The following is a 16793-nucleotide window of genomic DNA, read 5'->3' on the forward strand; positions in this document are numbered from 1 at the left end:
ATTGTTCAAGGAACTTCCAAAACTTCCCTGGGGTTCTTTTGGCTTGGGAGAGAACATACGCAAAGGAGTTAAGCAAAAGAAAACACCAAAAAAGTTTAAGCAGGGATAAGTCAATAAAGGTAGTTACTTCTTGCACACGATAATCTGATTTCTGGATCAATGAAAAATTTTAATTCTGATAAAAATAGCATTAAGTACGAGGTTCTTGGGGAATACGGATAGGAAGGGCTCAGATTAAGGGATGTTGCTCGTTCAGCAGGAGGTAAGGTCTCTAGTCTCCTACCACTCCTGGCCTTTTACTGTGGTATCCAGCCTCCGTGAAGAACTATGGATACCGTCTCCGCTGTGGCTATCATCAGGTGACCAGGTAGGGGACAGGAGCAGCCAGGGACCCTAACTCGTCTTCCCTTTGACCTGTGAAAAAACTGAAGATGACTGGGCACATACTCCAATGTCGCCTGGTGTAGCTCCACGTCATCGGTCAGTCACAAACTGGTGTGTTACAAAGGCCTGGCTACAGATACCATAAGCAGCTTTCTCTGTGTCCCTGGTCCCGGGGGTCAGTGATGCTGGATTTGGGCCTGTGTCCTGAAAGGAGCTCAGGTTTGCCCACATCAATCAATGCTTCTCACGGTTTCGGATAAAACTTTCATCTAATAAATAGTGTGTTAGCACTGGAGCCTGGATAAGCTCCTGGGGGCCCGGGAATCACTAGATGAAATATTCGTCCTTCTCCCTGCCCTTGGCTGAGTCACTCTCCATCTGAAGGATGGTGCTGGGCTCGCCTTCTGCAGATTCATAGGTGACGTAGCTGCCTTTGTTCTTGTACAGGTAAAAGAAGATCAAGATGACGACTGAGAGCAGGGTGAGGAAGACCACGGTGATGACAACTTGGAAAGGAGGGAAAATGTAGAGATGTTTCAGGATTGAGGACGTCCCAGTCATTCATGGGGTCTCCTGAATTAGACAATTCCCTCCCTTTTCATAAGGATCCTCCTGTGCTATCAACTAGTGTCCACTTCCAAATCCATATTCTCCCAGCAAGCCCAACTTCCATGGGACATGGTATCTAGTCTCTTGGTGCTCAAGCTAAGGACACAAGGCTTTTGATTTCTGGCAAAACTGGATTCCCTCTCCACCAGTTCCTGATGATTATGATAAAAACAGGAAGGAGGCAAACAGGAAATAGCTTACTCCAACAGGAAGGGCTTTTTAAATCCATAGACGCCCATAGGGGGTTCTCTGCTCCTTCCCATCCTCTTGCTCCCCATTCGACAAACCACACGTGTCCTCATCCCTACCCACGTACTGGAGTGTAGTGCCCATACGTACCTATATCTATTTGTGCCCAACTCCCAACCTATCATTTATTAGCAGTGCCTCTAACAGAAGCTTCGAAGAGTCTTTCAGAGCCTTGTGAGTGTGTGTAAGATAACCTACATGCCAAAATGAGCCCATTCATGGATTTTGCGGTGCTTTCCTGTTTAGGGAAAATCCTAGTTTATCACACTGAGTTCCTGGCTGTCTGTGGAGCAAGATGGCCCCTGAACTGAGAAGGTCCCTTGGTTTTGTCTCAGAGCCTTTGTTACCTGCAATGAGTGCTGTGCTGGCTTCAGCTTCTGGGGACAGGGGCACAGTGGCCTGCAGAATTGGGGTGGTCATCAGTCCTGGTAAATTTAGAAAAGTAGAAAAGGAAGTGGGGTGAATTCTTTTGTTCTAAAGCATGCGTTTATCCTTCTAATTTCACTACTCCACCTTCTCTCCTATTCAAAAATGTATCATTTAACTCCTGTAGTAAATCCATATAGAAAACCTGGAGAATAGAGGAGAAAATAAACCACCACCAAAGACTGAACATTTTGATGGATTTCTCTCTGCCTAATATAGTAGTTAAGAGTACGGGCCCTAGAGCCTGACTGACAAGATTCATAATTGAGCTCTGTCTTTTACTAGCTGTGGGTAAATTATGAATTTTGCTGTGTATAATGTGCACTTTTTTGCCCAAATTTGTGAGGGAAACACAAGGATGCCCATTATATATGGGTAGTACTAATTTTGTATCCATATAAATGTTTTTAATTCTTTTATTTATGCTTATGGGTTAAAAGCGTAGCTCTAGAAATCAATGACGATATCCATATGCAAAATAATAGCCTGGAATACAGTCATCGGTTTTGTTGAACTTATCACGAACTTGCAACAATGAAGAGTTCTCAGCCTTCTATGATGCATAAGTATCGTAAATGTGTTACCAGTACATAAAATTTCTTGTACCTTGCATCTGTTCTTGTGTTTTGTAATTATTTATTACATAAGATTTCTTGTACCATAATATGTTAAAAAATAAATGCTAAAATTCCTTTATGATACAAAAAAACAAGTACCTAAATGTAAACAAATAAAAATTTGAATTAAAAATTTTAATTTGGCCCCAAAAGTTTGGGCCAAAAACATGGGTGTGCAATATACACGGGCATGCATTATACATGGCAAAATATGGCACCTAACCTCTCTGTGACCAGCTTCCTCATCTTCAAAATGGAAGTAATAGTACTTACTTTACAGGGTTTTTATGACATGTAGTAAGTAACTCAATAAGGGTAAGCTATTATTAGAAATGCATATTTTTGCGTAAGTGAAATCAAAAGATGAGTGTATATACATGTACAGATATTTATATTATATGGCACATGTGTTTCTTCAGTGTTCTTACAAATTCTTTGTAAACATAATTTTTAAATAATATAAGGCTCCTCCCTTATTAAAACCTTTTCTACACTTCCAGAGTAGGCCCTGCAATTTGAAAGGTTCTGAAACAAAGCCTCTTCTACCCTAAACTGTATCCCACACCACCTCCTGCTATCGGTCGATCTCTCCTTCAGAGCCTGAACGTCCCACCCCTAAAGTCATTGCCCTGGGTGGGTGGGAACACCACTGGACGAGTGGTCTCCGGAAGGCCCTTGGAAATGTTTACAAGGGAAGTCAGGAAGCCCTTCAGTTCTCCCAAAGGTTAGCATTTTGGTACACAAGTTTGAAAAGGTAACAATTAAGTCAAGGTTACTCCAGGACAGAGGTACCCTGGGAGAAAGCAGGCTGGCCCATTCTGGAATCACCCACAGGAGGCATCTCAATATTTATTCAAGAGATAATAAGAGCAGCACTCATTAACTGCCTCCTCTTTGCTGGGTACTGTGCTAGGCACGCTGGGATGTAACGGGGAGCCAAACAGACACGGCCTGCCTTCACGGAGCTCACCCTCCACCACACCAGAGTTCAGTTATGAACTACGATAACTGAAAACGGTGACAAAGGAAACATTCGGGTGCTTAGGGAGAGCACGTGGCAGAGGGGCCTGATCTAGTCTTCCAGCAGGAACACCCTGCCCAGCAAGTAAGATTTGTGCCGAGCCCTGAAGCAGGGGTAGGAGTTTACAGGGTAAACGTTCTATGCAGGAAGTGGAACACGTTCTATGCAGAGAAGAGGCTGAGTCAAAGCTCTGAGACTAGAGGACTCTAAAGGCCAGTGTGGCTGGAGCATAGACATGAGCAGGATTCTTATCCAGTCCTGACACGGTCAGGTTTCCAGCCAGGGCGACTGAAATAAAGTTACCAGCGGTGGTCTGGTGAGCCTGGGAGCAGTCCTAAGAGGGCCAATGGTGGCGAGGGGTTTTGTCACATGGGCGAAGGGGAGGCCTGATGAACCATCCCAGTCCTGCAACAGAGAAAGGAGAGGTGGCTGCCTCGAGCACCTCCCCTCCCAAGGCCAGACCAAACCCTTCTCCACTATTCTCTGCTTTAGGATTAGGGACACTCTCAGCTACTTTGTGGCCTTGGGCAAATGGTTACAACCATGAGCATTCATGGATTCTCATGTGTTACAGATGGGGACCATAGTAACCAACTTTGCGGGGCCATTGTAAAGATTCAATGACAAAACATAAGCATCATATAGTAACTACTGAAAATATTAACGTGACTTTGTTTATCGGCTGAGTGATTAAAAGGGAAAGCTGTTCTGTGTTTGGCTCCTACACTAGCATTTAACTAGGTGACCCTGAGGAAGTAGCTAAACCTCTCTGAGCTTCAGTTTCTTGGTTTGTAAAATGGGAGTGTGGCGGGCAGCATCGATGATGGCTGCCAATAATCCCAGCTTCCTGGAATTTACAGCCTTGTGTAAGCCCCTCTCTCTGTGTGCTGGATGGACCGAGAGACCTGCTTCTAACAAACAATACAACAAAAGTGATGGGGTGTCATTTCTGAGATTATACTGTGACTTCCATCAAAGAAAAGCCCTGAAAAAAAAGAAAGCCCTGAAATGTATCGACCTGATCATTGCCTCAGACTAATGCCATTCACCACACACACTTTCCTCCCCCAACTTTCCCAGGGCTGCTCACACTTCATCTTCCCACCATTGACCCAGAGTTCCTGTAGAGTTGCTCCGAGTTTGGCCTTCTTTAAACATTTGAGAACTTAAGATAAACAAAGCTCCGAGAATAATAATGCATGTACAGAAGCTTAAATATAAAGACGAGTAAGATTCAGTTCAATCATTCAACAATTTATTTTGCACCTACTATGTGCCAGAGGCACTGTCACAGATGCTAGGAAGCCAGTGATGAGGGCAACCGGGGACCCGACCATGGAGCTGAATTTTAGTGAGAGTTCAGAGAACAGATATAGATGAGTCCCTGGAAAGAGAATCTGGGAGGGAAGTGATTCCTGGTTGGGGAAATTCTGCAAATGATCCCAATTTTAACAGCGGACATTTACCAAGTCCTTGCTTTGTGCTAGGTGCCTTATAGACATAATTATTAATTCACAGAAAACCAATCACTTCAAAGTAGGTATTTTTATTTGCTAATGTGGGCCTTGAGGCCCGAGGGGAGGGGAGTTAAGTGACCTGCCTCACATTACACATGAAGGAACAGGATGGAGCCAAGATCTGAATCCAGGTCTACCTGCTCCAAAGCCCAAGCAAGGTATTTATCCTACATCTTCCTATCACCGGCCTTTTTTTCCTAATAGGGAAAAAGAGGAAGAAGTAATGAACAATAACTAGGAGGCAGCTTTCCAAAAAGTTCAAGGGTTTAAAAGCTATGCATAAAGGTGGAAGAAAAACCAGATAGCTACAAACACAGACTATTGTGCTTCAAAGAATGCTCCTTTAGTGGGAATGTGCTCATAGGTGATTGGTAAATAGGGAACGATGACAGTGTAATGAGGAAGTGATGTTGGTTCATAAGCAGCTTTCCCAGCTTTCATGTTTGACGCGATCAAGTCAAGCTTTCTACAACTAAAAAGAACGTTTCAGTAGTATTGAAAGACCGTAAGAAACATAAAATTCAATAGAAGTGCCTTCCTTGGATGAAGTCATTGGTTGGTTTCCACTTATATTAAGCCATCTGGTGAAGCAATAAGAACAAATGAGGGAGGTACAAAGACATTTACTTCTATATGAAAACCGTGGGTTAATGAAAAAGGCCGATCCCACATCAGATTTTTATTTTCGATGAACATGGTCTCTTTTGGAAGCAAAGGCTCTCTGGAACCTACTTTAAAAGGTGGTAGCACACACCCAAGGACAGAGGGGGCAAAGGACAGGAAGTTCAAATGCTGGTGGACATTTAACTGCTAATATTTTAATTGAGACTGGTATATTTTTAGGGTTCTCATTACAAAGTTGCATAACTATTGAGTGGTCTGCCCCAATCCTGTTTTTGCTATAAGTCTGTTTTCAGTATTGTAATTTTAGAATGTGGGTCTTTAAAAAATGCACATAAAGTTTTATAGCAGAAATGCCTATATTAGAGGCTGTCAGAGACTTAGAAGAATAGTGTCAGGAAGCTCTACATAGTCAAGTTGGCAAACAAATCTAAAAAGCTAAGGGAGCTAAGGGTAAAGCTTGCTGTTTGAGCCTGAAGATAGAAGGTTGGAGGAACAGAGAAAGCAGAATTCCCCCCAGCCCTTTTTGTCTCTATCTCCTATCAGGGAGAATGATTTTTGCACAAAGGAGCAGAAGGAGCTTGGTGACACGGGGAAGTGAGCTCAAGAGAAGGGATGCAATCCAGAAAGTACCACCTGCCTAATCTAAAAGGGATCCAGATAAATGACAGCCAAGAGCAGTGAAAGAACGCGTAATGGGATCACTATTGGTGATGTAGGAACTTCTGAGAAAAAAAGAGGGGCCAGGAGCCTGAAAAGCCATAGAAAGAAGGTGGATTCTATAAGCAGCTGGTGATCTTGATGTGGTTTCCCAGCAAAATTCTAGAATAAATTGTTAGGGCCTGCTTTGAGGGCCTTGATCTGGCAACAGCAAGCATTAGGAGCTAAGCGGCTCAGACAAGCTACACAGCCTTCTTAGACTGAATGTCCAGGACCGTAGACAGAGAAACTAAAAAGTTAATTCAGTAAGTATTTAGTGAGTGTGTACTCTGTGCCAGGCTCTGTCTTAGACTCTGGGCATAGATAAGTGAACACAACAAACAATAACTATCCTGTGCTGGGGCGGCCGGTTGGCTCAGTTGGTTAGAGCGCAGCGCTCGCTCATAACACCAAGGTCGCCGGTTTGATCCCCATATGGACCAGTGAGCTGCGCCCTCCACACTAGATTGAAAACAACGACTTGACTTGGAGCTGAGTTGCACCCCCCATAACTAGATTGAAAACAACGACTTCACTTAGAGTTAATGGGTCCTAGAAAAACATACTGTTCCCCAATACTCCCCAATAAAAAAAAAAATAGCCCATGCCTTCACAGTTCCTTAAAAAATTAAACAGAATTACCATATGATCCAGCAATTCCACTTTTGGGTATATAGCCAAAAGAAATGAAAGCAGGAACTCAAACAGATATTTGTACACCAGTCAGTGTTCACAGCAGCATTGTTCACATAACTGAAAAGTGAAACAACTCAAATATCCATAAAAAGATGACTGGATAAACACAACGTGGCATATACATACAACGGAATGTTATTCAGTCTTAAAAAGGAAGGAAATTCTGTCCCGTGCTACAACATGGATGAACCTTAAAGACATTACGATAAGTGAAATAAGCGGTCACAAAAGGATGAATCCAATTATGACATCTAGAGTAGTCAAATTCATATAGACAGAAAGTAGAACAGTGGTTATCAGGAGGCAGAAACGGGAGAATAGGGAGTTAGTATTTAACGGGCACAGTTTTAGTTTGGGAAGATGAAAAAGTTCTGGAGATGGATGGGCGATGGTTGCATAACAATGTGAATGTACTTAATGCCACAGAGCTATATACTTAAAACTGTAAACTTTATGTGATGCATAATTTTACCACAATTGAAAAACACTTTTTTCATACAATTTACATTCGGAGGGAAGATGGACCATACACAAAATAAATAAGTAAAAAATATAGTGTATTATACGTGGATTAGTGGTATGTAAAAAAAAAAAAACAAGCAGGAAGGGGGACGGGGGAGTTGGGCTGTGGACAGGGGTGGTTGGGAGTGTCCCTGATGAGGTGGCCTGAGTAAAGACCTATAGAAGGGGAGGCAGGCGTGCAGAAACCTGGGGGAGGAACAGTCCAGGTAGATGGGTAACAGCAAGTTCAAGGTAGGGCTAGCCATAATATTGAAAAGCTGTAAAGGTGAGCAGAGAAATGGGTGGTAGCTAGAGTGGGGAAGGAGTTCAAGTTTTTTGTTTGTTTTTGCTTTTTTTAGGATGGGAGAAATGACAGTATGTTTATGTACAGATAGGAATGACTCAGGTGAGAGGGAATGATTGATGATGCATGAGAGAGAGGAGTAGCTGGAACCATGGCTTTGAAGGGATGCAATCTAGTGCACACACAGAGGAGTTGGCCGCAGACAGAGCAGGGATCATTCATTATTAAAGTGTTTAATGTATACACAGCACAGAGGCAGGTAGTAGGCAGATGGAGGTGGGAGTGGGAGCCGTTAGTAGTTCTCTTCAGAGAACTTTATTACAATTATTATTTGATCATTTCTATCTTGTCAGTTCTACCATGCTTTTGCCTTTTTTTTTTTATATGGGAATATTGGGGAACAGTGTGTTTCTCCAGGGCCCATCAGCTCCAAGTTGTTGTCCTTCAATCTAGTTGTGGAGGGCGCAGCTCAGCTCCAAGTCCAGTCGCCGTTTTTTCAATCTTTAGTTGCAGGGGGCACAGCCCACCAGTGAATTGAACCGGCAACCTTGTTGCTGAGAGCTCGCACTCTAACCAACTGAGCCATCCGGCCGCCCCTCCGGAAGCTCAGCGGGAGCTTGTTGTCTGCAATCTAGTTGCGGAGGGTGCAGCTCACTGGCCCCTGTGGGAATTGAACTGGCGACCCTGTTGTCCAGAGCTCCTGCTCTAACCAACTGAGCCATCCGGCCGCCCAGAGAGAGAACTTTCATTTGCTCCAGAAAATAGAATGCAAGGTCATTAATTGAGACTGAGGATGTGGAGGGGGTTTAAGAAGAATTGAAGGTGCTGATGAGTAGAGAGCAGCTCATCACAGAACATAGGATAAGACTGTTTATAATATCCTTGTGAAGTGATACAGCTTGGCTATAAGGACTAATGGGGTAGTAATTGTCAAAGAATGGAGTGAGTGATACCAATGTAAGCAGAGGTTTTCCCACTGGGATTTGACCTTAGTTCTTTTTGAATTGATATTATGTCAAATCATTCCAGGGCTCACTTAAGGCCTTTAAGTAATTCAAAAGAAAAGTATTAAATCATAAGACAGGAAGAAGAAAGTCCAGTAATATAATTTGTCCCTTGTGATAATGACTCTGGCTTTTTGGTTTGTTTTTAAATATATTGAATATTAAATTATTTGCAAGTTTGTTAGTTTGTTTTAGTGTTCCACTGTACTGGTGCCTTCCACATGGGCTTAGTGTCCTTGGGTAAATGTAGACCCCTGCAGACTCAGGGAAGGATTGACATATCTGTGAGAGACTCCAAGCTAGAGGGGCAATTAGGAAGCTGATAAACAGAGATTTCAAATGACTGGAGAAATGGGCTAAATGGAACAAGATGATTACTTACCAGATTCCTTGCTCTTATGTCTAGGAAACCAATTACTCACAGGAAAAATGGGGACTGGGGGAAGAATGGGAAAGCACTGGCCTAATGGCAGCATATATCAAAGATTACCGTGGGGTCACTCTAAAGCAACTGACACTGGAAGGATATACCCCAAAATAGTAGCAAGAGTGATAGCTGGGTTGTAGAGTTTGGAATGCTTTTTATTTTTCTCTACTACATGTTTTATTTTATCTTCCAAATTTCTTATGATAATAATTACTTTCCTAATCATAAGAATTTAAAACTTGATGTTCCATTAGGCACCATTAATATAAATATGGTCTCTAATAGTAGAGGCAAGAGTGTAGTCCTTTGTGCCACTCCTAGACTGCTGAGTTGCATCTGGGTGTCACAATTTTGGGGTGAGCAGTCAACACAGTGCATGATTTGGAAACTGTATCAGATAAGGAAAGCTTGCAAGAGAAAGCGCAGACAGAAAACTTAGGGGGAGTCTAGAGCTTGAATGCTGTATTCAGATGCGCCAACAGATGATCTGTACAAAACTGGCAGAAACTAATGGGAGACAGATGTCTCCCGCACAGAAGGAAGAGTAAAACTGGACAAAAGCTTCAGGTAATGCAGAGAGAATTCTAGCACAGAATGGGTAGTTGAGCTAGCTGACCCTCAGGACCTTTCTCAGCCTTCATTTTGAAATTTTTACAAATTGAAAGTGTTCTGTCAGCATTCACTTCAAAATCACATTTTCGAACTGGTGAAATCTCAGTGAAGTCTGCAGTTGAGTTAATTAACAGTATTGTACCAATGTTCACTTCTTGGTTTTTCACAAAGGTACCATGGCCATGTAGGATACTGACATTAGAGGAAACTGGCTGAAGGAGATATGGGAACTCTCTGTACTATTTTTGCAACTTTTCTATAAATCTAAAATTATTCCAAAATAAAATGTTTATTTAAAAAAATAATGAAATGTGTGAACTCCATACAAAAGAGCTTTTCTCAGACTAAAGGTCACAGAGTGTCCTGAAAGCTGATGATTAAGTATCAGAACTGTAATCTGTGTTTATGATTTCTGGTTTATAAAACATACATTATCTTCTGCTCACCCCAAGAATGTGATGCAAGCAGGGTTGGTGTTATCATTACGTACAAGCCAGGAAACTGAGGCAGCTCAGCAAGCCCAGGGTCACTCAGCGGTTGGCTGAGGTGGGTTTCAAATCTATCTCTTCATCCCAGGGTTCTTTCAACCACATACCACCAACTCTCCAAGTTCTGGAAACGTCCTGCTCTGCCCCAGTGAAACTTTTTGTTTACGTGTCCACTGGGTTTGGTTCTTGGAATTTTATTGCAGATGGAAAGGGTGTTCACTGGAGCAGTATTTACAGGAGTGACACATATCTGAATGTCCATCGGCAGAAGAGTGATTACATAAATTACAGGCCATTCATCCTGGAAACTCTATACAGTTGTTAAGAAGAATGTGGTACATCTGCAATTACTGGGACAGGACATATGGTTAGATGAAAAAAGCAAATTGCTGGCGCAGTATGTGTAGTATGATTATGTGTTTGTAAAAAAAGTAAATTAAAACTATAAATATATACAAATATAAACTTTTCCGTACGGGTTTTTCCTGAGGGGCATGGAATAGCTTTTTAATGAAAAACAAACAAATAATAACAACATTAAAGTAAACTAAATTCAGGAATCCTGGACTAAAAGGGGGGGAATGGCTTACACCTTTTCCCCCGTTACCTCTGGTTTCTACCCCACTTCTCTTCTGTCTCCCAGTCTAACAAAGGAATAATAATGATACTTTCTTCCTTCCCTTCTCAGGCTTGGAAAGAATATAGGACAGGTTTTTCTTTCAGGTGGGAGGCCTGGGACACAGGACCACAATAAAGTTTTAGGCTCCACCCAAATCCTAGCCAACAGTGAATGAATTTCAAGGTCTATTTTGTTCTCATCTTTTTGTTGTTGTTGTTAACCTAGATACCGGTTGGTTTCTTTGTGGCCCTTGTTTCCCTAAATCTGTTATCACGGAGGCATCAGATCCTTTGCCACCTGAGTCTGCCAACCTACTTATTTGCTCTAGACCGGCCCAACACAGGGCGGCTCGCCCAATTCTCCTTCCCATGGGAACCTGCCCTGGAATTCTGCTCCCTTTCTCCTTCCTTCTCTTTCATGTGCCCTGGCCAGTGGGGCGGAGTGAGACTTTGAGAGCAGTATACCATGACAGAAAGAACACAGGCTCTGGAGTAAATCAGACTTGGCACACAATCCTGCCTCTCCAATTATTAGCCACATGACCTTGGGAGAATTTCTTAACTTCTGACAATTTCTTAACTTCCTAAACCTCAGTTTTTGCTTCTGTAAAATGAGAATAAAACCTGCTCTCAGGGTTGAGGTGAGGCATAAGCGAGATGAAAAATGCTGAGTGTGTAATCCAGAGTGAGGAAAACCTAGGAGGCCGCTAGTGTGATTAGGGGGCAAGGGATGGGTTTTACTTGTGGGCTGGTGGAGCTCACAATGCTGGGTTCCACTCCACCCTGCTTCCAACAGGGTGATTTATGCACTAGGAACAGCAGGCCCAACGCTGAGGGTCCACAGTACCAGGGGCCCATGAAAATGGTTTTTAATGATTTTAATTTTTTTTTAAATCACAAGAAAAAATCAAATGTTCGAGTTAAGGAAATTGTAATACTGTTATATCAATGATTAATTACAAATACAAGAGTTAATGATTTTATTATATTAATATTATAGTTTTCCTCATACCAACACAGTTGTAAAATACAATTTTTAATATATGTCATTTTTAATGGAGGAATGGGCCTACAAAAGCACAAGTGCCAAGGACCCATGAAAGTCATAATGCGATCTTCACTTTCAACACTCCAAGAAATCGATACTCCTTTAGGAGATCTTTATAGATTGACTGGGGAAAAGTGGGTGAGAGGGCAGAGGTGGCAGGTGGGGAAGAGATGTGAAAGACTCGCAATGATCCCATCCTTCAAAGTACAAGCCCACACCCTATTTGTGATTTCTCCCTTCCTGTCTCTGAATTTATGTTTGCTTAGACCCAGTGGATAGGGGACTGTATAATAGGTCCTAAAATACCTCTCTATTCATTGGGTCAAGCATGTAAATATACAACTTAACAACCACCACCACCACCACCAAATAAGCTAATTAAAAAATAGACAAGGACTTGAATAAGCATTTTCCAAAGAAAATGGCTTTTAGGCACATGAAAAGATGCTCAACATCACTAAGCATTAGGGAACTGCAAATCGAAACCACAATGAGATACCACTTCACACCCATTAGAATAGCTACTATAAAAAAACCAACAACACAGAAAACAAGGAGACTGCGGAGAAACTGGAACCCTTGTGCACTGCTGGTGGGAAAGTAAAATGGTGCAGTCTCTGTAGAAAACAGTATGGTGGCTCCTCAAAAAATTAAACATAGAATTACCACATGACCCAACAATTCCACTTCTGGGCATATATGCAAAAGAATGAAAAGCAGGGACTCGAAGAGGTATTTGTTTGCCCATGTTTATACGTAGAAGCATTATTCACAATAGCCAAAAGGTGGAAACAACCCAGTATCTATCAATGGATGAATGGATAAACACAATGATATAATAATATATACTATATAAAAATTATATATATTATATATACACAAAATCATATATATATATATATATATATATATATATATATATATATATATATATATATGTTTCAGCCTTAAAAAGGAAAGAATTCTGACACATGCTACCACATGAATGAACCCTGGAAATGTTATGCTAAGTGAAATAAGCCAGACAGAAAAGGACAAATATTGTATGATTCCACTTATATGAGACACCTAGTGAAATTTATACAGATAGAAAGTATAATGGTGGTTGTCAAGGACTGAGGGGAAACAGGGAGTTACTGTTTAATGAACAGAGTTTCAGTTTAGGAAGAGAAAAAGTTAAGGAAATTGTAATACTGTTATATCATGGATGGTATTGATGGTTGCACAGCAATGTGAATGTTAATAAATACTTAATACCACTAAACTGTACACTAAAAAATGGTTAAAATGGAAACATTTATATTATGTATATTTCACCACAAATTTTTAAAAAATGTAAGCAGTTCACCTTTTGCCCAAGTCCTAATTCCTCAGCTACCTGCCCAAGCATCACCTGTGTTCCCTATGGGCAGGTTTATTCTGGAGGTCCTCTGCCCTCTCCTCCAGGACCCCCCTGCCCCCCCAAGGTAAACCCAGTCTCTGTAATTTCACACATGGCACTGCCTTTATCTAGAATAGCCACTGCACCTGCTTTGCCTGTACACACCTCATCCATCTTTCAAGGGTAAGGGCCCCACTCATGAAGCCTTTGCTGACCAATCTAAACTGCTACACATCTCTTCCTTTTATTATCTCTTACCAGACAACAAAGGGTTTGAACTGTGTGCATCACTAGTTACAGAGGACACTGTTTTAGATTTCCTTGGGGTTGCCACTCACCTGTTTCCACATCAGTAAAACAGAGAATGACAAATGAATCTGCGTATATGAAAACAAAGGTGTAGAGAACCACCAAGGTTTTGCTCATCCCTTACCCTCACTAGCACATAATGGAAACAATGAATACCTGATGTTTATCTAGCTCAGCTTGGTTATAAAATGAAGGGAATCCATCTCAACATGATGAGAGATGGATCCCTGCCTGAGCATGTTAAGGGTTTTTGATGCTGGAGTGTATCTTCAGAAGAGTGGAATTAGAAAGCAGTCAGGAATTCCTTTCCAGAAAGAGGTGGGTTTCTAACAAGCACCCAGTAATAATAATAACCAATGTTATTGAGTGTTTACTAGGTATGAAAAACTACGCTATTATATAGGTTATCTCATTTAACCCTCACAGATAACCTCATAAGATAGGTACTATTTCCCTCCATTTTATAAATGAAACTGGAGCTTAGCGGTTAGATAACTTGCTCAAGGTCACAAAACTTTAACTGGTAGTGCCAGGAACATGAGACTTTAGATTTACACTGCACTATGCGACAACATAGATGGACCTAGAGGGCATTATGCTAAGTGAAATATGTCTGACTGAGAAAGACAAATATTTAAATGTGGACTCTAAAGAACAAAATAAACAAACAAACAAAACAGAAACAGACTCATAGATACAGAGAACAAATTGATGGTTGCCAGAGGAGAGGAAAGTTGGGGAGCTGGGTGAAAAAGGTGGAGGGATTAAGAAATACAAATTGGTATTTTTAAAAAAGTACAGCATAGAGAATATCATCAATAATGTTACAACAACTACGTATAGTGCTAGGTGGGCACTAATCAGGGGGATCAATGTATAAATTATATAACTGTCTAACCACTATGCTATAAACCTGAAACTAATATAAAATAATAGTGAATGTCAACTGTAACTGAAAAAAATAATTTAAAAAAATTAAAAAATAAACTGCACTAAAGTGCACATTCTAGTTGCCTTAGGCTTCCTCCCAGTACCTTGTTTTTTTTTTTGGGGGGGGTAAGAGGGGAGTCAGGCAGAGTTAGGTGGGAGGGTCTTCCTGAGGCCTCAGGCCATTCCAGGATTGAACTGGGGGGTGGGGATGTTGAATAAGTCTCTGCCATTCCTACAGGGAAAGACCTACCTCCTGGAGAAGGCGTGGCTGGGAGGCTAGTCATTGCAGCAAGTGGATGGGCACCCTGAGGAAGGAGCAGATCTGTAGGAAGACGGACAAAGACAGGAATGAGGTGGGTGGGCCCCTGTCTGGGGCTGGAGACAACTGGAAATCCCAGGAAAGCCTTTGGTGCAAGATCTCCCTGAGTCCCTTCCCCATTTCCTCTTTTCCCTGTGAAGCTAGTATGAACCCTTCTCTTTGGGTTTCCCTGAGTATCTCCTCAGGCTGCAGGTACTGAGGGAGGATCTGTGAGACCTCTTGTACTTGGGGTGCATTACCTTTGTACGTTTTACCCAGCGATCCTTTCACTGGGTCACCACATTTAATTAAGAGATTTCTCAAGGCCAGAGAAAGTTACGCAAAGGTATGCAAATTAGCAGCGTCCCCAGTTTCATCAAACCGTGGTAACAGGTACCCAGTTCTTTCACTGTTGGGAGCTTGGGCGGAGCCATCCGCTAAGTGGAGGGCTGGGGAACGCTCGACCAGCGCCCAGGCTTGGGGGCCGGCGTAGGGGGCTGGGGTGTACCCTGGGCGTGGGGTGAGCCAGACAAAGGAAACTAGAGGTGAGGGTCCTCAGTTGCCTTTTGTCCTGAGACAACCTGTGGACAGGGCTCGGCCCGCTCCACTCAGTCCTCCTTTCATTGTCCACTGCGCCGTCCGCGCGGTCTACCCAACCCCACGAGCCGGCCACTAGGGCCGAGCTCCACTTGGCCCAGCCCAAGCCTCAGGAGCCCTGGGGACCCTCGGCACCTCTGCAGACATCGGGGTTCGCCCCGCGGCCCCGCCCCCTGATCCCTGGCCCCGGCCCTCCTGTTTTACCGGCACCAGGCGGGCTCGCTGCGCTCCGAGGGTGGCCGGTCCCGGGCACCCGGTTCCCAGCAGCCACGACGGGAGGCTCCAGCCCAGGGCCGAGCTCCGTCGGCTCTCGGTTTCAGTTCCTGCCGCGGCCGACGTGCCTGCAGTGTGAGTGTGAGCGCCCGTCTCGCCTCGCCCTCCGCCCTCCCAGGTCCCCTCCTCCGCGTGCTCACCTTACCAGTCGGACGGGCTGCCGGGGAAGGGCCGGCGCCTCCCCGCGCGTCCTTTTGAACTCGACGGGGGCGGGAACCGCATAGACTCGTGCAGCCCCACGGAGGGACCCGCCGCAGGAAGCCGCGGAGAGACGCGCGGTTTGCTGCCGAGGCCGGCCACGAGTGGGGGTGGGGGGCCGGCCGACTGGGTGGGACAGGAAAAGGGAGAAACCGCCCTCTGCAGGTTCCCTCTGCCCGCCGGGCCGCCTCTGCTCCCCCGGGAGGAAAGGCTGCTTTTCCTTCTCCGATTGTCACTTTACTCTCCATCCGGAGCCTCTTCCTCCCTCGCCCTGAGGTTCCGGAGGGCATGGGATCTGACCCTCGGGCTAAATGGGATCCGTCCGCTTGCCTCGCCATCCACGTTATTTGAAATTTCAACAAGTGTGGAAAGTTATATTTACTTGCGTTTGCATAGCATTTACGTAAATAGGTCTGTGTCCAGAAACTTGGAGCATAAGGTAACTTAGCAGGCACCGCAGGTCGGGAAACGGAGGTGTGAAGTGGGGAGAGGAACGGCGCCCCAACCGGATCTTCCTTGCCCCACATTCCTCTGAGGTAGTGGAGCCGCGTGGACTTTGGATTCAAACAGTCCCAGCTCCGCAGCTTGTTAGCTGTGTGGGCCAATTAACATCTGTAACATGTGTTCCCTCATCCCTGAAATGGGCGACTGGAAGTGATAATGCCTGTGAGGCCGTTTCATACCCACGGTTCTAGCACATGGTAAGCACCTCGGTTTAACTATTAATCACTGCCATATTTTAGCCACCTCTTGAATCACTTCTTCGTAGGAGGAAATGTTCCCAAATTAATGACGAACTCTGACTAAGGATGTGATCGTATAAACACAGGCTCTGGATCCGTTGTGCTGTGTGATCTTGGGCAACTCAACTTCTGTTTCATTTCTCTTTATGGGGCAATAGTTGTCTCACAGAGTTACTGTGGGGATGGAATGAGTTAATTCTTCTACAGCATTAGAACGTTACTT

General features: G+C 43.6%; 1 protein-coding gene across 3 annotated transcripts; it reads right to left on the minus strand.

The window, feature by feature from the left end:
• Positions 1 to 143: 143 nt before the first annotated feature.
• SMAGP (small cell adhesion glycoprotein) lies at positions 144 to 16395 on the minus strand. 3 transcript variants are annotated; one of them, XM_019724549.3, is made up of 4 exons: positions 15770 to 16395; positions 14712 to 14783; positions 1590 to 1667; positions 144 to 890 (listed from the first exon to the last, which is right to left on the minus strand). In XM_019724549.3, exons 2-4 carry the CDS (start codon positions 14743 to 14745, stop codon positions 712 to 714), a joined length of 291 nt encoding a protein of 96 aa, XP_019580108.1. In that variant the 5' UTR covers positions 14746 to 14783; positions 15770 to 16395; the 3' UTR covers positions 144 to 711. The 3 variants fall into 3 exon arrangements, with proteins under 3 accessions (XP_019580108.1, XP_088655555.1, XP_074181785.1); XM_088799429.1 differs by lacking the exon at positions 15770 to 16395 and adding an exon at positions 15561 to 15697; XM_074325684.2 differs by lacking the exons at positions 14712 to 14783; positions 15770 to 16395 and adding an exon at positions 3610 to 3702.
• Positions 16396 to 16793: the final 398 nt, after the last annotated feature.

The sequence above is a fragment of the Rhinolophus sinicus genome, chromosome 1 (assembly GCF_057876585.1).
Source record: "Rhinolophus sinicus isolate RSI-liver-muscle chromosome 1, RSI-T2T, whole genome shotgun sequence".
Classification (NCBI taxonomy): domain Eukaryota; kingdom Metazoa; phylum Chordata; class Mammalia; order Chiroptera; family Rhinolophidae; genus Rhinolophus; species Rhinolophus sinicus.